Below are 21,184 nucleotides of genomic sequence, written 5' to 3'. Positions count from 1 at the left end.
GTGGTAGGATGTTACATTATGGTATCAGAGCAGTTCGTTCCTATAGAGCCTGAGGGACGGACTGACTATGCTTCTAGACATACTCTGTGTTCTGTATATGTGCTATTTAGGATATCTGACTGATATGTGTGGCATACTTGTTCGTGAACATGCATTTGGGGCTCTAAGACACATGAGATATTGAAACTGATCACCTTAATAATAATTGTTTGGTGTGAATAGAGACCAAATGGCGTCTCACAGATCCGGGCAAGGTACTCGAAAAGAAAATCCCGTGGTCGAACTGACGCAAGGATGTCAAGGCGGAGACCCTGGTGCTTGTACAAGTAACGTGGGTCGATATTATAAGTCTATATCCCTGACTAACTTCCTTAAGAGTAGTCCACCTCGGTTTAACGGGAATGGCAATGCTTTGGAGGTTGATCAGTGATTTCAAGATGTGGAGAGATTTTTGTACACTCAGCGTGTTCTTGAAGTGCAGTCGGTGGAGATAGTAACTTATATATTGGAGGGAGATGCTCAGAATTGGTGGCAGGAGCTATGCCATACCATGCAGGTGGAGTTAACAGATATCCCTTGGAACAGGTTTAAGACAGAATTTTACGAAAAATATTTCTCGCACGCAATCCGCACTGCAAAGGAGTTGGAGCTAACGCAGCTGAAGCAGAAGGATATGTTTGTTGCTAAGTATACCCAGGAATTCAATCACTTGTGCCATTTTTCAAAGACTTTCCAAGAAAATCTAGCCGATTATGAAGAGTGGGTTTGCACCCAATACGAGAAAGGACTTAAAAGAGATATCTTCAATTATATATATCCACAAATGATAAGGAATTTCACTGAGTTGGTGAACAAGAGCCAGTTCGCAGAAGATTGCTCCATGAAATAGGCGCTGCAACTGGAAGATTATGATGAGACGGCTCCAGATGAGCTGCACAGGGCCGGACTGGGTTTATGTTTTTGATGTGGGGCACGGGGCACATGTCCAGGGATTGTTCACGAAGGAGAGCCATAGGTGCGGGTTGGCCGCAACAGGATCAAGGTAAGTGTCATACCGAACACGTAAGTTGGATTTGTTCTGCTTGGAGCTGGAACCTCGCATTCATTTAGATTGCAAGACAAAGTTGGAAATTTAAGGCTGGTAACGTCAGACGTAGTGTTAAACTTGGAATCAAACTAGGAGTTGAGGCCAAGGAGAGAATTTACAACTGTTTTCTTTAGTAACTGAAATTTTTATAGGCAAAAATTTTCGTTAGGAGGGTAGAATGTAAAACCCGCAGGATTAGTAAATAATTAATCAATAAATTAATTACTATTAAAAGAAATTGAAAAATATGAATTTTATAGCTTAATGAGATAGAGTTAATTAAAATAAGAAATTTGACACTAATTTTAAAGAATTTGCCCCGAGATTGGGTTGAAGGGGCCGAATCGGGCAAATCAGGCTCGTATTAGGCCCAAGGCCCAACCCAATTAATGAAACAAAAGAGCTTTAGCTCTCTCTCTCCCATTTCACACACACGCGCTGGAAACTTGACGAGGAGGAGAGGAAGAACATGCAAATCCTTGGCTTGATTTCAATCTCAAATAACTTTTGATTCGGAGCTCTGATCGCCGCACCGTTTGTGGCCACACGTTCACTGTGACAAGCTCTACAAGACCTATCCAACAATTTCATAGTTAAGCCTCATTCTCACTCCATGCAGCTCAGCCCTTAATTTTGAAAATTAACTGAGTTTAGTGTTGAGAAATTGTGTAATTTCAATGTTTAGGACTGAATTAGCTTCGTGGACTTACCGGATCTTGTTCCAATTTTGTGTTGGTAAGGTGAAAAAAACCCTAACCCTTGTCAAATAACTGAATTTGTGAATCCCAAGGTAATTCTAGCATTGTTTTATGAAAATTTATATTGACTTGTGTACTTGGAAACAATTTGGTGATATTGGAGGCAAATTGGCAAAGTTGGGAGCTTGAGCTTGAACTTTGGGGGTGTGGATATTTATTAACGGTGGATACTTGAAGCGTTTTGAGCTTAGGGAGGAATCGGCCAATGTATGGTTTTGGTTTTCCGTAACTAAAATATAATCTGTCGTGAAAACTTAGGTCAGCTGACCATAGGGCAGGATTAAACTATTTATATTGTTGATGATTGGATTTGGTGGACATGTATGAGTGTTGGAAATGTTGAAATTGTGGTTGCGACTTTGATGTTATGATATGAGATATTGCATGTGACTATTTGCAATGAAAATGTTGATGTTGTTTATGATGTTGGCATAAAGTTGTTTGGATTATTGATTGAAATGGTAATATAATGGTAAGTTGGTATGTATGGGGAAGTTGTAGGATGAACAGGAAAGATTGAAATATGAATTGGAAGGGTTCATTACTGTGTTGGTAACCTTTGGTTTTAATTTTAAAAGGTTTGACGTTTATTGCTTTGAAAGTTGAGTTTTGGAAGTTTTGAAAAAAATTTTGATTTTTGGCCAACTTTGGTGAATCATAACTTCGCCTCCGGACCTCTGAATTTTATTAAATTTATCTTGAAAGAAAATTTGATCCGAGAGGTTTACACCATTCGAAGAATGAAGAAAAAATGTTTCAAAACGAGAAAGTTATGCACGATCAAAGATTGGTGTGCAAAAGAGAAATTATGGACTTAGCAAATTTTTTGAGATTTCCGCTAAGCATGCGTACGCGAGGAACACACGTGACACGAGCAGTCCATTCGGTTTGGAACACTCGCGTACGCGAGCAAGGGGGTCGCGTACGCGTCCAGCCATTTTTATCCGTGTGCGTACGAACGGCAGGGGTGTGCGTACGTACAGCACATGTTTTTCTGAAATATGAATTTTTGTGTTTGTAAACCATTCCTCTAGCTTTCAAAGCCTTTATAACTCTCATTTAAAGCCTGGTAGATAGATTTTTGGGTAGTGAAGTATGGTTGGAACTGTTGGGGAAGATATCTTGTTGGTGAAGAAAGTGGTAAAAGTGAATGATGAGGGTGGTGGAAGTACTATTTATGTAATGGGCCTGAGGGCTATGTTAAATTATGATTTATGGCTGATAATGATTATGTTTGAGATATACGTGACCGGGTAAGGCGCAGTGGTGTTATCCACTTGCTCCGGGTATGAATTAAGAATGAATAGATGAATGAGAATGAAATGTGAATGTGACTCTGGGTAAGATGCCGTGGTGTTATCCACTTGCTCCGGGTAAGAGTCAATAAGCCGAGTAAGATGCAGTGGTGTTATCCACTTGCTCCGGAAAACTTCGAGGCTTTGGGTATGATGCAAGGGCTGTGTTTTGTCGCCGCTTGCTCTGGGTCGAGAACTGTAACACTGCCTGAGTAAGAGGCAGGGTGAAGTTGTCCCCTGCTCCGGGTACGTGGGTAAGATGCAAGGGTTGCAGCGTTGTCCCACTTACTCTGTGTTTGGTGTTCTGTCCACGGTTATCTACTAGGACATGTCAGGCTGGCTGTGTAACCAACAGTTGATATCAACGACCACTAGGAAAGGCATGCATCATTTGCTTCTATTCGTCTTGTTTGAATTTGTATTATTTGGGATTGCCTTTGTGATATTACTATGCTTACTCGCTATATGATTTTCTTGTTGTACCTGTATACTACTTGTGTTTGCTTTGTCTGTTTTGTTTGTCTGTGTGGTTCTACTGGTGTTCGGAGGATTGGAAGAAAGGCGATGATTTTAGGGATTCATTTAGAATTGAGTTAGAATTAAGAATCCTTAGATAATCTACCTTATTTATGGTTTTAAATTTACAAACTTTAAGACTTGAATCTGAGTGTCAGAGTTCTAGGATCGCCTTTGACTTTCCTGGGATATTATATATTAGATATGTGGGCACTATTACCATGCTGAGAACCTCTGGTTCTCACCCCATACATATTTTGTGGTTTTCAGATGCAAGACGTGAGGCACCTCGCTGAGGCATGCTGGAAGCTTCTGATTGCGAAGATCTTTATGTCTTTTGGGGCTTTATTTTGGTTATATGTATATATGTAAATACTTATTATCTCCACTCCCTATGTACATGATGTATTAACTTCCTCTTAGAGGTTGTTTTGGAGAAACGGGTTTTGTAAACTGTGTTCTGGGTTCTCTTGTATATATGTGTATATACTTATATGCTCTGGCCGGTCTATCTTTGAGAGCCAAGTCACGAGCCTTGTTAATTGTATTTTGGGACTCTTTGGTATATATCCATGTTAGCTTACTCTTACCTTGCTTCGTATACGTTGTCACTTTGTGAGTGTTGCGCTTTTCATTTTACCACTTTTGTTTTTACTTTTCTTCAAAAGCTCTGATGAGAAGAATTTATTGTTTATCTAGATTTCCACAAAATATAGGTTCGTTTATAGCATAGCCCAAACCAACAATGAATTCTCACAATCAAAGTTTAATTTTTAAATACAAATATTAACCGAGATCGAGAGTAGTTCAACCTCGAGTCGTTCTCCCTAGGGATGCAATTGAAATGTTACGCTTTCGGTTATGGGAAAAAATGGGTTTTGCAATCAAAGAACAAAAGATTGAAAGAACTGAGAAATAAAAGAACAAAGAGATGATCAAAATTGGAATTAATGTAATTAAAGAGAAAATAAGGTCAAAACTAGTGAAAATGCTATAAATGCATAAAAGGGCCTTGACTTGGGAATGAGGATCCAAGGAATCCTATCATTGTCATAACCACAACTATGGCAACTATGATGAGTCAATCTCGCTTCGTCTACACCCAACATTGAGGAGTAAGTCGAATAAGCATAATTGACCTTAATCCATAGTTCTTAGCTAACTTACCAAATTAATTGGTAAAAAGCTAGCGTCAATGGAAACAAGAGTTAACTAACTATCCAAGAATTACCACTAAATGTCGGACATTATGACTCTAGTATCCTAAGAACTCAAATCCCATGCCAAGGTATGAAAATCTACTGAAAACTCATAATTGACATTTTCACAAACACCTAGTAGGCATAAAACCAAAACATGAGAATTTGCAAAGAAAAATGAAAACTATAACTAAAATATTCACAATATCAATAATAAACATTCAATCAAACAAATATAAATCATAAAGCACTAAATTCATCAACCGAAATTGCAAGAAACCAAAATTGCATATATTAACAAAGCAACTTGAACAAAAGAAAATTGTAGCAAGAGTAGTGAAATTAAAGGGAGGATTAAAGAGTACTTACAATGAGATAACAAAATCCAAGATCAAAATTGAACTATAAAATGCTACATTGAAAACCTAATTAAAACCCTAAGAGATAAATAAAAAATCACTACTCTACACTACTCCTACTCCTACTATGTAAAACTATGTCTAAGTGAGCTCCCCTCATGTATGATCATTTCCCCCCATGACTTAACATTACTTGATTCCACGAGTATGTTCCATGTGAATCCTTAATCATCCATATGTTCTACTTATATGAACCCATTTCAGTATGCATGCCTACGTAGCATAGGTGATCATTTATCAGTAACAACTTTTGACGGATAGCTTTGGCTTGTGCGGGTATGACAATATATCCGAATTCTCTGGTTACAATGGAATAAGTAACAATACACAGGGGCTTAGTTTCTGCATGATTATTTCAGCTCAATAAATAGATAGAGCCGTTGGATGCAACATATCCGGGATCAATTCCCTGCACATATGGGGGGCAACACAAGTTGGTATCCCACCGACCACTTGCTGAGAAATACGAAGTTAACCAACAACGTGCATATAAGAGTTTGTTCTTGTATATGTTGATCCAAGCGTAATTTATAGTATGTGGGACATAAACAAATGCATAGATGAAACCACATAAATTACAACGATGCTGGATGACATCAGGGATGCTACTTACATGTCCAGAGTTTGGATTCCAAACAAAAAATTAGTTGGACTTTCTTTCGTTGAGTATCGAATTGCCATATTCCCATTCTCACAGGCAATTATTTCAGAATGGCCTTGGTTGTTTCTTACAAATGGAACACTAACAGCTTCTCTGATTCCAGTTTGTATATTTATTTTGAAAAGCCAAGTTGCACCTGATCTTTGCCCTTTAGAAGAGATTAAAACATAAATGGATCCACACCTTCTTTTGGCATATTCCAAATGTGCTAAGATAAAATCTGTGGTGAGCTAGTTATTCCTCCAGAAGGTAGAAAGACTTCTGTCACGACCAATGCTTTTAGAATCGACTCTGACAAAAATTTCGAAAATCACATCAGTTGACAAAAGTGATAAGCTTTGTGTTTGTAGAGAAGTAGTAGACATTGTTAACTTCAGACTTAAGAGGGGGTGAGAAGAGAAGAATTAGTGAAATAACCTTTTATAATGACTGAAGAAACTTCGTTTTCATACATGTAATAAATGGTTATAGGTAATTTTATTAAGCAAATTCACATTTTAATAAATAATTACCAATTATTTATTTGGTTGCAAAAAATTTTAGTAGCCTATTGATTAGTTTTTGAACATCTAGTTTTTGAACACCAGACCAAAAGTTCCTTTTTTTTATGTATAATTGCACCTTATTAGATGACAAATGTGATAAAGATAAAAAATAGTGATGTAATACAGCAACTATTAAAAGCTAGTTCAGTTACCAAATTTTAAAAGAAAGCAATTGTAGTTGGTGCAGTAAACTAAATTAGAGAGCATAGTTGCCATGGAGAAATAGTGACTGCTAATGCTCATTGGTTATATAATAAGTGGAAGGTCCTTTGTTTAGTTTAGTTAGTCACAACTTACTTTTTTATGGTAGGTTAATAGTCTAGTAAGGTGTGCTTGATTGATAACAGCCATTACAAATTTCTTGATGCAGTTAATAATTCATGACAAAACTGGTCATCATAATTAGTGGAGTTAAAAAACTGTAGATTATAAAGTCAACGCCAAATAGTGATTTTTTTGGAAAATCTATATCTGTAAACATCAACTTCACTATTACAGTTTACTTTGTAGATTATCTCATTGTAACTTCAGTGTGATTGTAAATTGTCACATCTCTTTTAGTTTTTCCAATTAAATATAATTAAAGATAGAAAAATCATATTACCAGTTGAATAATTTATGAGTAAATATGTAAAGAGGAAAAGAAGTTGAATAAAAATATGTTAAGGAGATCTTTTATTTTATATATAATCTAATTTATTATACAACCATCTATATCTAAGCTTGATAATTCAAGTTACTTTAAAATTCAGTTTCTCGAAAAGTAAAATAAAACAAAAAAAAAAACTATACATATACGGTAAGTTACACCTGTAATGATCTAACCATGCATACTAATTTGCACAAAATATAATGCCAGCTTTATTCATATAGCCTAATATTATATATTTATTATTTTTAAATTAGTAAGATACAAATAGAAATTGTACACTAAAATGATATGACTTTAGTAAAAGAGTTCACAAACCAATCCAAAAAGCAAAGACATTCATAAGAGTACATACAAATTTAAATAAATAAGTTACCAAGATGATATAGTAACATTAAAAGAATGAACAAAATAAATAATTAGTAACTTGATTTACCCAGCAAATGATTCTTGTTCACACCAACCATTGCCTCAATCTTCTTATATGAGATAAACTAAGAAGTATTAGACAGAAAACTGCCACTGAGAAGTAAATTGACAGAGGTCTTCATATAAAGCTCAGTATATACTTATGGCTAGCTGTTCACATAGATTGTCCTACCGTGCTTGAATAATAAAATTTCTTATACAGCCCACCAATAGCGACACCTGCATTTGAATCAACCACAACACCCTTGCCGGGAGTCTCAAGACCACACTCAAAAATGCTCTCCGAACCTGAATCCTGCATACTTAGCAACACATCTCAGAAATGACAGATCTTAAGAGGGAGGGATTGGTCATAAAATTTGCTCATGCTCTATGCATGTTTTGTATGATATACAAACCTTAGATAAAGACACAACTACAGCAGAATGTACATCAGACTCAACCTAATTAGTGAAGGATGCAGGCAATAGATTAGAAACACTTTGGTCAACTCCCTAAGTGGTAGTTATTGAAAAAAAAAACAGTGTGATCACTACAATAAGAAATCAAATAATGAACAACATAACAATTAAAAGATAAAAAACATACCACCATATCTATAGAGCAAGACTGGGACTCATAAAGGGCTATGAGTGTGTCATCATCGCTGATCTTAACTACATTATACACTTAATCAATTGAGGTGAGATTTTTCTTGGTAATGGATAATTTAAACAGAATATTCTTGTCCACAATGCTATTGAAAACTTTGGGATTACATGCCACATTTTCTCCTCTCTGGATATTAGGAAAAAAAGAATCAGTTCATTATTCATTGCTCTATAATGAATTGAGTACATAAATCATTTTTCACACAAATATTAAAAAACTTACACTGAGATACTAAATCATTTTTAACACAAATATTTAAAAACTTACACTGAGGTCTTTCACTTCACTTGCAGACTTTCCAACAACCAATTTGGCCTCTTGGTTCCAAATGATTAGGCCAATACAGCCAGTACCATCAGTGGCAATAATATGCAGACGATACCTGTTGAAAACGCATTATGGAATACATTAGAAAAGTGAATAATACCCCCAAAACAACTTAAATATATTAACCTCTTTTTAACTTGAAAGGTCTCTACCTCAGAGGAGCATTGAAACCAACTTTACCACAATGCTTGTACAGATAATGACCTTTATTCTCCTTTACTTTTCTGGGACAACTCTTGCACGAAGCATAATACCAATCACTCCCACCAACTTCAATAGAAACCACAGTGACTAGTATCCAACATGAAGTTTTTTGCACAAAAAAAAAAACACAATAACGCTAGTAGTAGACCCATATGAACAAAGCACGCCATGTTGAAAAAAACAACAGGAGCTTACATTAGTTTTGTCCAAAACCTCCTCAATAGTAGTGATTGGTAAAGAACCGCCATGCAAATCATCACTAATTGAATTTATACGCTGGCTCTGTATATAATTAATACACTGAGCCTTTAGATCACCTCTCTTTATTAACCTGAAGTGTAATACCCTAACTACCAAAGCTCCCGCTTCCGGCTACGCGACTCTGATAGCTCGGACATTACGACGACACTTATACTATTTAATACTAAAATATGAGCCTGTTTAAAATTTTAAACCGTAATACCACTCCCAAAAAATACTTTCGCTATACAACGTACATCCATACATACCATACAACTTACAGAAACTCATAAAGAGTACATTCATATATATGCATAAATACATATAAATAACATTACAAGCATTAACCAATATAATTCCTATCCCTCTTACAGAATATATCAAGATAAAGGCGAGGGTACAATAAATAATCTAAAGCAACACAGAGCATTTCAACAACAATTAAATAAACTCTTCGTGACTTCTGCGCCCATATCCTGAAAGGGAAAAAATGTAGGGGGTGAGAACATCATCCTCGAAAGGGTTCTCAGTAGAGGGTTTTTGGGAATTACTGTAATAGGGTAAAGATAAACCGTACCAGTGATTAATAACCGTCTTATGCCTCCTTTTCAAAAACAACGGTTTACAATAAAAGTAAAGTCTAAAAATCCTTTCTGAAAGAAGAACCGTTCAATTCTCAAAAACTCAAAAGCCTTTCAAAAAAATGTTTATCTATGCTGAACCAAAATAGCCTTTCATATTTTTTCAAACCAGAAACACAAAGCCGAAATCAACCATCGGCTCATCTCATTTCAACCATGGTCCTAGGCCCAAACAATCCAACCATCAACCAATCACCACAATCCAACAGAGTCCCAGTTGCAAACACAGATAGGAAGTTCAAGCACAAACAAACAGTTACAGCAAGTAGAACAAATAGCAGTTAATCACAAGTAGTCACAAAGGCAAACCAAGTACAATATGCACACCCAAACAATGTCACATAGATGCATATGATGCATGCCTGTACCTAGTGGCTGATGATATCATCTGTCGGTTATATAGCCAACCCGACACGTCCTGGTAGCTAACCATGGATAGAAACACCCATCGCGGAGCAAGTAGGTTTGAGTTACAACCCCATTGCTACTACCTGCTCAACCCAGAGCCAGTGGAATAACCACTACTGCGGCTACTACCCAGGCGGGTGTTTAAAAGCTCAACCTGGAGCGAGTGGAATCACCACTACTACCGCTACTACCCAGGCGTCACAGTCTCTGACCTAGAGCAAGTGGGACAAACCACAACCCTTGCTACTACCCAGGTATCTCAAGCATATATTCATTCAGTCCCAGCCATGGATCAACATCCATCTCAGCCATCCGGCTTAAATTCATAATTCATAGTCAGCCATACGGCCCATAACTCATTCGGCAATCAGCCATAAATCAATATCATACACAGCCATTCCGGCTCACGGTTCAATCCAGAACCAGCCAATATTCATAATCATACACAGCCATTCCGGCCCATAACAAAATAGCACTTCCACCATTCAACATCATCAAATTCATAAAACCGGAATTTAAGCCACAAATCACTTTTCTCAAGCTATTTCACTTTGAAATCAAATTTCAACTCTTTTCAGCCTTGGCTTTAAAGATCTCATTTCTCAAATCATCTCAGGCTCATAAGCCAAATTTACTCAAAGTGAGTTCCCTGTTTAAAACAAAAGCCACTCTCGGCATTCTCTTTCCAAAACTTCCAAAACTATGGCAAGTTAAAGATTTATTTCAAAGTATTCAAAACCACCCATCCAACAATGGGATTTTATAATAAAAGCTTCTCGGCAAAGTCCCAAGTCTTTAGGGAAGGTCAACCTATATCAATTCCTTAAAATTCATTGAAACTCTTAAAATCATGGATTCTCGGTTCAAGTAAATAAAACTGAATTTATTATGAAACCGACCATACAAAATCACAAGTTCCAACCCGGTCCAAAAATCAACTCATTTGAAAAGGAACCGGTTCATTTGAATCAAACCACTTTCAGGTTTCTTTTTGGAACCCATTTTTCTAACTCTTCCAAAATGCCTCAAACTTAATTACTCAATCAAAAGTCTATATTCCTTTGAAATCACTAAAAGCTCCTTTTTATATTGAAATCAATATTAGAGCATCATTCTTTCCTTCAGTGATTCAAACGGTAAAAATAGTTCATTTCTAAATAAGTCAAACTCAAGGCATAAGGTTCACTAAATAAATTAAGCTTGAAAATATAAATATTCTCTTAATGAATCAAATAATACAGCTTCTCAAATCCAATCCTTTTTAAATAACTTTTCAAACAAGACTAGGATTTTGTAGAAATTTCGGCAGTACCTCCCCTAAAACTTCGACTTTTGCCACCCGGTTCGGGTCCCAACTAAACCGTTTCTCATTCCTTTTCAACAGCTCAAAACCAGAAATCAATTCAAAGCAAGCTAAATCCAACAGTCGCCTCAGTGGCATATCTCAAGAAAACCATTTCAAAATCAACTCAATATCAACCGATTTACTCATTTCCAAAGCTTTAAAGAAACAGTTCAGTAACAAATTATTTGTCCAAGATCAAGTCAATTAAAGTAAACCAGGCTGAATTCAAAAGTGCATTCCACTTTTCACATCATTAAATAATTGACTCAAATCAAATCAATTCTCAACGGATTAAACTCAGATTTCAAATCTTTAAAGAATCACTTCAAAACATTACATTTCACAAAGCCGCACAACAATTCAACCAACAGATGTTCATAACCAACCAAGGCAAATCAAGCCATACATAAGGCCGATACAATCACCAAATACACATTCTCTCACATCAGTATCCATATGTAATAATTCCAATATATAAAAACATAGTTTTTGGAAAGCGCCCCTACCTCAAAACGCAAATTCCATAATCCAAACGTCTCACAGAGTCCTTTCCGCCTCAACCCGAACTTACGGCAACCAAAAAGCTCAGCTCCCAGTCACGTTCGCAATAACCATAGCAATACTAATCGCAACATATAATAATCAGGACTCAACCCCACGTTATCAAAACTCATATTCATTAACCGAACACAAAAGAATACTAATGCGAGGCTTTTCCGAAATATAAATACTTACTGAACTAGCGAAACGAAGCAGCTGCGATTTTGAACAGGCTCGGCAACAGCTCCGGCGGCGGCCAGAAGCTCCGGTGGATCAACTATAAAAAACCGCGCAGCATCAAAATCTTTTCGAAACCCAAAATGACAGAAACCACAAATTTAACACCCTTACCGCAAAGTCAGAACTCGCAGAAATCACTGAACATAGCAGCTCCATCAACGGCAGGTCGTACCGCAGCGACCCAGGCAGCGGCATCAGCTAAACAGCAGCTCCGATGATGCTATTCCAGTGAGTTTTCTTACTTTGGCAGTAACACGGCGACTCAGAATCAGCATAGCCGCACGCAATCATCAACGGCGACTCGGTTAGCAACCACCATAGCACCCTGGCCTCAGCAGCGGCTTCCAAAGGCAACGGTGGCGGCAGGGAAATTTCGGTGGCATGAACCCCTTTTCTGACGCGGCGGCTCAATGGCGGACCGGTTTCTCCCTCGCATTCTGTTCTTTTCGCACTGCTCTCTCCTCGCCGGCGACAGTGACAGAGGCAATCCCCAACAGCGGAGGCAGCAAGGCCGACTCAACTGCAGCAGAGCGCGACACACCTCTCCCCTGATCTCTCGCTCCCTCTTCTAGCCACGGTTCACGGCGGCGATAGCAGCACCGTTGGAAGACATGGAAGCAGCGGCGACAGCAGCGCCGTCCTCCACTCCCGCACGTGCGCTCTCGGCTCGTGGGTCACCAAGGACAGCGACGACGGTGCAACCTCAGGGAGCGGCGGCGCTTCCCTCTGCGGACCCTCTCTCTCTCTCCGTCGCATCTCTCTTCAGCTGGCGTCGATGAAGACAACGACACGGTGACGGGCTCGGCGGCGACGTTCCTCGCGGTTCCGGCGATGGGGATGACGGCGTCTCTCTCTCTCTCTCTCCACACGCGGGGAACTCCTTTCCTTCTCCCTCAACTTCGTTTCTTCCTTCCTTCATCTTGCAGCTGCTGCTGCGGTAGTATTGGTTTGAGGAAAGGGGGAAAGCAATTGCGTTGCTGCTGCTAGGTTGGGTGAGGAGGAAACCGGGTCATGGGTTAGGGTTTTTGAGAAAATTAGGGCTAAGGACATTTTAGTAATTTCTAATATAATATTGGATAATATAGTAATTGAACCCCAATTTAAATCCAACACTAATTGCATATAGAAAATATTATTTGCTCATCAATCTTACAAATTATTTCCCATAAAATGCCCAAATCAAAATAATTAGAAATAATATAATTAAACCCTTTATTTTCCAAAGTAACAATATTAATATTTAGAATATTAATTATCTAACCCAAATCATATAAAAATCCTTATTATTTCATAACTACCAACTTTATAATATAATTATAGAAAATAATCCAATAATTGTAAAATTGGATAATAATCTCAATTTATTTCAAATTCAATAAATCAAAACTTGCTTTAATTTTCTTTAATAGAGAAGTTTCTGAAATTAAAGCTACAGAAACACTGAATTTGAAATTAGCTAATGATAGCCCTCTTTCAAAGGTTTTGGGTCTTACATTCTACCCACCTTATAATAATTTTCGCCCTCGAAAATTGATATAAAATGAAAGAAATTTCATAATAGTTCACCCTTGAACACATTTAAGGAATAAGCAAAAATATCTCAAAATATAAACATATATCCAGTTTCCAAATACTTGGATGGTCGTATGCATAAGGATACAAAGGTAGAGTATGGTTGCAAAGCGAACATTACAAGACAGGCTCAATGCAAAAAAGTGACATGGTTCAACATGTAGAAGAATAAGGCATCAAAGGCTATAAAATAACATGGGGTTAAAACGATGTGCTCAACATTCGCACGCTGATCTCATATCAACCTCAAAGCTTCAACTTTCCAACTCCATCAAGCACTTTACAATTCCCATATTCGATCATAAGCCTGACAACCGCAAACCCGTTCGCAAGGAACAAAACACCCACAACTCATAACGTTGCACACCTACCGCTTCAACTTCCGTATACCCATATCACATCTTAAAGAACTAATGCATCGCGTTACTATGTCTACAAGTCGCATGTGATATCAAAACAATTCTCGAGTCTACTCAGATGGATACCAGATTCAGAAAGGAAAGACATATGTCAAGAATAATACTCATAGATTTGGGAGAATGTATCCAATCCAGGTAAACAAAGACACTCAACCAATGAAATTTGCTAGAAATAAATTGATTGACAACTTCAAAGATAACCCTTGTATCAAAGAAATCCAACAGGACCAATAAGAAGAAAATTCAGCGCATTATTTTGAAACAAACTCAAGCTGAGTCGAGGAAGCATGAGGTTTACAGAAGAGAATATTTCAAACCCAAGACAAAGCTCACAGATCTCAAGAGCATGATTAAAAATACTTCTGAATACACTGTTCATGAAAGAGTCGAAAGCTTGCAAAAATCACTTTGCAGTCTGAAAGAGAAGTTGAACAACAAGCCTTCTTCAAGAGAGATAAAAGCATAAGCGTGGTTTTACTTTAATACCATTTCATGTTGAAATAGATTATGTAGAGTTTTAAAAATAAAATGCACACAAGTTTGGCTAAGAGTTAAAATATTTTCTCAAATATTTTAGAAAGATAATTAGGTGTACAGCCTAACCAAAAGAAGTTCATAAAAACTCAGAAGTAATCAAATGCTTGTTCAAAAATCCTCAAAGTTCATATTCAAACAAGCGTGTATAACATTTATAGCAAGGACGAAAGAGGAAGTTAAACTCTTTTTAGAAAAGAAACTCCGAGGTAAAAATTTTCTTACAACTTGGTAAAGAAAATAAGTGGTGCGTTACAAACGAACCAGTTTCCACTAAACAAGGAAGCTTTCCAAAACCTCATTTAAAATAGCGCATGCCAACTTTAAATTAACTTCGTCAAAATTGAACAATGGTTTCAATCTCAATCAAGCAACAGAAAATAATTTCCGTTTCGTATTTCTTCAAAGAGAATTCAAAACTTCTTTAAAAGTTCAAAACAAGACTCCAAAAGTGTTCTTGAAATCACCATCTCAGAAGAACATTCAAGAAGTTTAAGATGTACTAAAAAGGAGTCAAGCCATGCAAGAAAGAATCTTAAACCAAGATAGTTCAAACAAGATCCACTAGGCATGAAACATCAAACAAGCTTTCAATTGATTCAAAAGAGTACAAAAGTCATAGGAAAATACAACTCAATCATTAGTAATTTTCCCAAGGATAAATCTTTGACTAAAAACTCTTGTAAAGACAATGAGAGGATAAATGATGCACTATTTTTGAAACGAATCAAACTAACTCATAAGAATGAGATTCACCAGAGAAAGGAAAGTTGAGATTGATTGTAGTATTCCCAAAAGGTAGATGTATAATTAAAAACAGAATCACGTATGACATTCATAGAGGTGAAAAGCTTATGAAGGAATGAGTTCGCTCATAAGAAAGCCATGAGTCCAACATTTTCAAAAGAACAATAATGGCATAAACCATGTAGTATGCTAAACCAAATTCCAGTCAAAAATAAATTAGGTAAAGTTTATCAAACGAACTCAGCCGGGATAAAAGCGAAAAATCCTTTCTTTCCAGAATTTTGAAAAATACCCAAATACATAATCAAATGAAGATGTGCACTGGAGCTATAGTAGAATTACTAGAAAGTCAATTTACTTTTAAAGTAAGTGCAGTTCCGTAAACCAGTAAAAGTACAGGCGAGGTATTAAAGATAAATTGTTAAACTGTATAAGAAATCTTCAAAGTTCCACATATAGATAACTATATATCTAGTCAACAGCAACTTTTATAAAAATCTCAAAATTGGTTGTAATCACTGTCAAGTAAGAGAAAAACTGAATCAACAATTTCTCAAAGAATGGACTCAGAACCCGGAGTTAAAAGGCACAGTGCATTAAGACAAGTTCAAAGCTATATTGAAGAATACCTAAATCAAGAAGAACTCAAACAGAGGAAGATAGACGCAACAAGGATTCCAAACAAGCATATGCAATTAAGATCAAACAAGAATGCATATGAATAGAGGAATAGATTTGAAAAATCAAACTACTTTTCAAAAGGATTAGCAAACAAGAACTTCAAATTAGGACATGAAAGAACAGGTTGACTCAAACAGAATTCAAGACACACAACTGAATAGCCTCGAGAAATAGTTTCCAACGTTCCCAAAACTCGTGATTCGCTTTACTCAAAACTCGCATATCATCTATGATAACCCATCAGTACTTTCATATACATGATTCACTAGTATTAAGCCGGCCAAACTTAATATCAGGAATCATGCAACTCGAAACTAACGGCGTTAATCAATAGATCGTCATGTGCATAAAGCTCTAATTCTCGTCATTCGACAAGACCTATTACATGACAATTACTCAGAGTATGCAATCGAAGCATAGTCGGTCCATTCCTCAGTCTCTACAGGAAAGACCGCTCTGATACCATAATGTAATACCCTAACTACCAAAGCTCCCGCTTTCAGCTGCGCGACTCTGATAGCTCGGACATTATGACGACACTTATACTATTTAATACTAAAATATGAGCCTGTTTAAAACTTTAAACCGTAATATCGCTCCCAAAAAATACTTTCGCTATACAACGTACATCCATACATACCATACAACTTACAGAAACTCATAAAGAGTACATCCATATATATGCATAAATATATATAAATAACATTACAAGCATTAACCAATACAATTCCTATCCCTCTTACAGAATATATCAAGATAAAGGCGATGGTACAATAAATAATCTAAAGCAACACAGAGCATTTCAACAACAATTAAATAAACTCTTCGTGACTTCTGCGCCCATATCTTGAAAGGGGAAAAATGTAGGGGGGTGAGAACATCATCCTCGAAAGGGTTCTCAGTAGAGGGTTTTTGGGAATTACTGTAATAGGATACGTGAAGATAAACCGTACCAGTGATTAATAACCGTCTTATGCCTCCTTTTCAAAAACAACGGTTTACAATAAAAGTAAAGTCTAAAAATCCTTTCTGAAAGAAGAACTGTTCAATTCTCAAAAACTCAAAAGCCTTTCAAAAAAATGTTTATCTATGCTAAACCAAAATAGCCTTTCATATTTTTTCAAACCAGAAACACAAAGCCGAAATCAACCATCGGCTCATCTCATTTCAACCACGGTCCTAGGCCCAAACAATCCAACCATCAACCAATCACCACAATCCAACAGAGTCCCAGTTGCAAACACAGATAGGAAGTTCAAGCACAAACAAACAGTTACAGCAAGTAGAACAAATAGCAGTTAATCACAAGTAGTCACAAAGGCAAACCAAGTACAATATGCATGTCCCTAGTGACTGATGATATCATTTGTCGGTTATATAGCCAACCCGACACGTCCTGATAGCTAACCATGGACAGAAACACCCATCGCGGAGCAAGTAGGTTTGAGCTACAACCCCATTGCTACTACCCGCTCAACCCAAAGCCAGTGGAATAACCACTACTGCGGCTACTATCACGGCGGGTGTTTAAAAGCTTAACCTGGAGCAAGTGGAATCACCACTACTACCGCTACTACCCAGGCGTCACAGTCTCTGACCTGGAGCAAGTGGGACGAACCACAACCCTTGCTACTACCCAGGTATCTCAAGCATATATTCATTCAGTCCCAGCCATGGATCAACATCCATCTCAGCCATCCGGCTTAAATTCATAATTCATAGTCAGCCATATGGCCCATAACTCATCCGGCAATCAGCCATAAATCAATATCATACACAGCCATTCCGGCTCACAGTTCAATCCAGAACCAGCCAATATTCATAATCATACACAGCCATTCTGGCCCATAACAAAACAGCACTTCCACCATTCAACATCATCAAATTCATAAAATCGGCATTTAAGCCACAAATCACTTTTCTCAAGCTATTTCACTTTGAAATCAAATTTCAACTCTTTTCAGCCTTGGCTTTAAAGATCCCATTTCTCAAATCATCTCAGGCTCATAAGCTAAATTTACTCAAAGTGAGTTCCCTGTTTAAAACAAAAGCCATTCTCGGCATTCTCTTTCCAAAACTTCCGAAACCATGGCAAGTTAAAGATTTATTTCAAAGTATTCAAAACCACCCATCCAACAATGGGATTTTATAATAAAAGCTTCTCGGCAAAGTCCCAAGTCTTTAGGGAAGGTCAACCTATATCAATTCCTTAAAATTCATTGAAACTCTTAAAATCATGGATTCTCGGTTCAAGTAAATAAAACTGAATTTATTATGAAACCGACCATACAAAATCACAAGTTCCAACCCGGTCCAAAAATCAACTCATTTGAAAAGGAACCGGTTCATTTGAATCAAACCACTTTCAGGTTTCTTTTTGGAACCCATTTTTCTAACTCTTCCAAAATGCCTCAAACTTAATTACTCAATCAAAAGTCTATATTCCTTTGAAATCACTAAAAGCTCCTTTTTATATTGAAATCAATATTAGAGCATCATTCTTTCCTTCAGTGATTCAAACGGTAAAAATAGTTCATTTCTAAATAAGTCAAACTCAAGGCATAAGGTTCACTAAATAAATTAAGCTTGAAAATATAAATATTCTCTTAATGAATCAAATAATACAGCTTCTCAAATCCAATCCTTTTTAAATAACTTTTCAAACAAGACTAGGATTTTGTAGAAATTTCGGTAGCACCTCCCCTAAAACTTGGACTTTTGCCACCCGGTTCGGGTCCCAACTAAACCGTTTCTCGTTCCTTTTCAACAGCTCAAAACCAGAAATCAATTCAAAGCAAGCTAAATCCAACAGTCACCTCAGTGGCATATCTCAAGAAAACCATTTCAAAATCAACTCAATATCAACCGATTTACTCATTTCCAAAGCTTTAAAGAAATGGTTCAGTAACAAATCATTTGTCCAAGATCAAGTCAATTAAAGTAAACCAGGCTGAATTCAAAAGCGCATTCGACTTTTCACATCATCAAATAATTGACTCAAATCAAATCAATTCTCAACGGATTAAACTCAGATTTCAAATCTTTAAAGAATCACTTCAAAACATTACATTTCACAAAACCGCACAACAATTCAACCAACAGACGATCATAACCAACCATGGCAAATCAAGCCATACATAAGGCCGATACAATCACCAAATACACATTCTCTCATATCAGTATCCATATGTAATAATTCCAATATATAAAAATATAGTTTTTGGAAAGCGCCCCTACCTCAAAACGCAAATTCCATAATCCAAACGTCTCATAGAGTCCTTTCCGCCTCAACCCGAACTGACGGCAACCAAAACCTCAGCTCCCAGTCACGTTCGCAATAACCATAGCAATACTAATCGCAACATACAATAATCAGGACTCAACCCCACGTTATCAAAACTCTTATTCATTAACCGAACACAACAGAATACTAACGCGAGGCTTTTCCGAAATATAAATACTTACTGAACTAGTGAAACGAAGCAGCTGCGATTTTGAACAGGCCTGGCAATAGCTCCGGCGGCGGCCAGAAGCTCTGGTGGATCAACTATAAAAAACTGCACAGCATCAAAATCTTTTCGAAACCCAAAATGACAGAAACCACAAATTTAACACCCTTACCGCAAAGTCGGAACTCGCAGAAATCACTGAACATAGCAGCTCCGATGATGCTATTCCAGTGAGTTTCCTTACTTTGGCAGTAACACGGCGACTCAGAATCAGCATAGCCGCACGCAATCATCAACGGCGACTCGGTTAGCAACCACCATAGCACCCTGGCCTCAACAGTGGCTTCCAAAGGCAACGGTGGCAGCAGGGGAATTCCGGTGGCATGAACCCCTTTTCTGACGCGGCGGCTCAATGGCGGACCGGTTTCTCCCTCGCGTTCTGTTCTTCCCGCACTGCTCTCTCCTCGCCAGCGACAGTGACGGAGGCAATCCCCAACAGCGGAGGCAGCAAGGCCGACTCAACTGCAGCAGAGCGCGACACACCTCTCCCCTGATCTCTCGCTCCCTCTTCTAGCCACGGTTCACGGCGGCGATAGCAGCGCCATTGGAAGACATGGAAGCAGCGGCGACAGCAGCGCCGTCCTCCCCTCCCGCACGTGCGCTCTCGGCTCGTGGGTCACCAAGGACAGCGACAACGGTGCAACCTCAGGGAGCGGTGGCGCTTCCCTCCGCGGACTCTCTCTCTCTCTCTCTCCGTCGCATCTCTCTTCAGCTGGCGTCGATGAAGACAACGACACGGTGACGGGCTCGGCGGCGACGCTCCTCGCGGTTCCGGCAACGGGGATGACGGCGTCTCTCTCTCTCTCTCTCTCTCTCTCTCTCTCTCTCTCTCTCTCTCTCTCTCTCTCCACACGCGGGGAACTCCTTTCCTTCTCCCTCAAATTCGTTTCTTCCTTCCTTCATCTTGCAGCTGCTGCTGCGGTAGTATTGGTTTAAGGAAAGGGGAAAAGCAATTGCGTTGCTGCTGCTAGGTTGGGTGAGGAGGAAACCGGGTCATGGGTTAGGGTTTTTGAGAAAATTAGGGCTAGGGGCATTTTAGTAATTTCTAATAAAATTGTGGATAATATAGTAATTGAACCCAAATTTAAATCCAACACTAATTGCATATAGAAAATATTATTTGCTCATCAATCTTACAAATTATTTCCCATTAAATGCCCAAATCAAAATAATTAGAAATAATATAATTAAACCCTTTATTTTCTAAAGTAACAGTATTAATATTTAGAATATTAATTATCTAACCCAAATCATATAAAAATCCTTATTATTTTATAACTACCAACTTTATAATATAATTATAGAAAATAATTCAATAATTGTAAAATTGGATAATAATCTCAATTTATTTCAAATTCAATAAATCAAAACTTGCTTTAATTTTCTTTAATAGAGAAGTTTCTGAAATTAAAGCTACAGAAACACTGAATTTGAAATTAGCTAATGATAGCCCTCTTTCAAAGGTTTTGGGTCTTACATGAAGCACATGAGATCAAATAGGCAAATAAACTTAGGAAAACATTATAGTGAAATTAATGAGATAAGGGAGCCAATTAAGTGAGGACAGA

The 21,184-nt window shown here is 37.6% G+C and overlaps 1 protein-coding gene and 1 long non-coding RNA gene across 3 annotated transcripts; one reads left to right on the top strand and one right to left on the bottom strand.

Moving 5' to 3' along the window:
- Positions 1–229: 229 nt before the first annotated feature.
- Positions 230–889, top strand: LOC148568996 (uncharacterized). Its single transcript, XM_088484853.1, has 2 exons — positions 230–418; positions 464–889. The coding sequence occupies exons 1-2, from the start codon at positions 230–232 to the stop codon at positions 887–889; spliced, it is 615 nt and encodes a 204-aa protein (XP_088340979.1).
- Positions 890–8,642: 7,753 nt separating this feature from the next.
- On the bottom strand, positions 8,643–13,132 carry LOC148568995 (uncharacterized). 2 transcript variants are annotated; one of them, XR_015881160.1, is made up of 4 exons: positions 12,266–13,132; positions 12,110–12,191; positions 11,881–11,996; positions 8,643–9,456 (listed from the first exon to the last, which is right to left on the bottom strand). It is a non-coding gene; the product is annotated as an uncharacterized LOC148568995 (long non-coding RNA). The 2 variants fall into 2 exon arrangements; XR_015881159.1 differs by lacking the exon at positions 8,643–9,456 and having other exon boundaries at positions 11,734–11,996.
- Positions 13,133–21,184: the final 8,052 nt, after the last annotated feature.

This window comes from Arachis ipaensis, chromosome B4 (genome assembly GCF_059453495.1).
Source record: "Arachis ipaensis isolate K30076 ecotype BB chromosome B4, ASM5945349v1, whole genome shotgun sequence".
NCBI lineage: Eukaryota > Viridiplantae > Streptophyta > Magnoliopsida > Fabales > Fabaceae > Arachis > Arachis ipaensis.
The sequence above is the reverse complement of the archived record's forward strand: the minus strand, read 5'-3'. Positions and strand labels throughout refer to the sequence as shown.

What these genes read in the sequence shown, in the direction of transcription:
- LOC148568996 (XM_088484853.1), top strand. Translation starts at nt 230, where the DNA reads ATGGCGTCTCACAGATCCGGGCAAGGTACTCGAAAAGAAAATCCCGTG. An exon ending in GGAATGGCAATGCTTTGGAG is followed by an intron (nt 419 to 463) that starts GTTGATCAGTGA and finishes TTGTACACTCAG; the next exon opens with CGTGTTCTTGAAGTGCAGTC.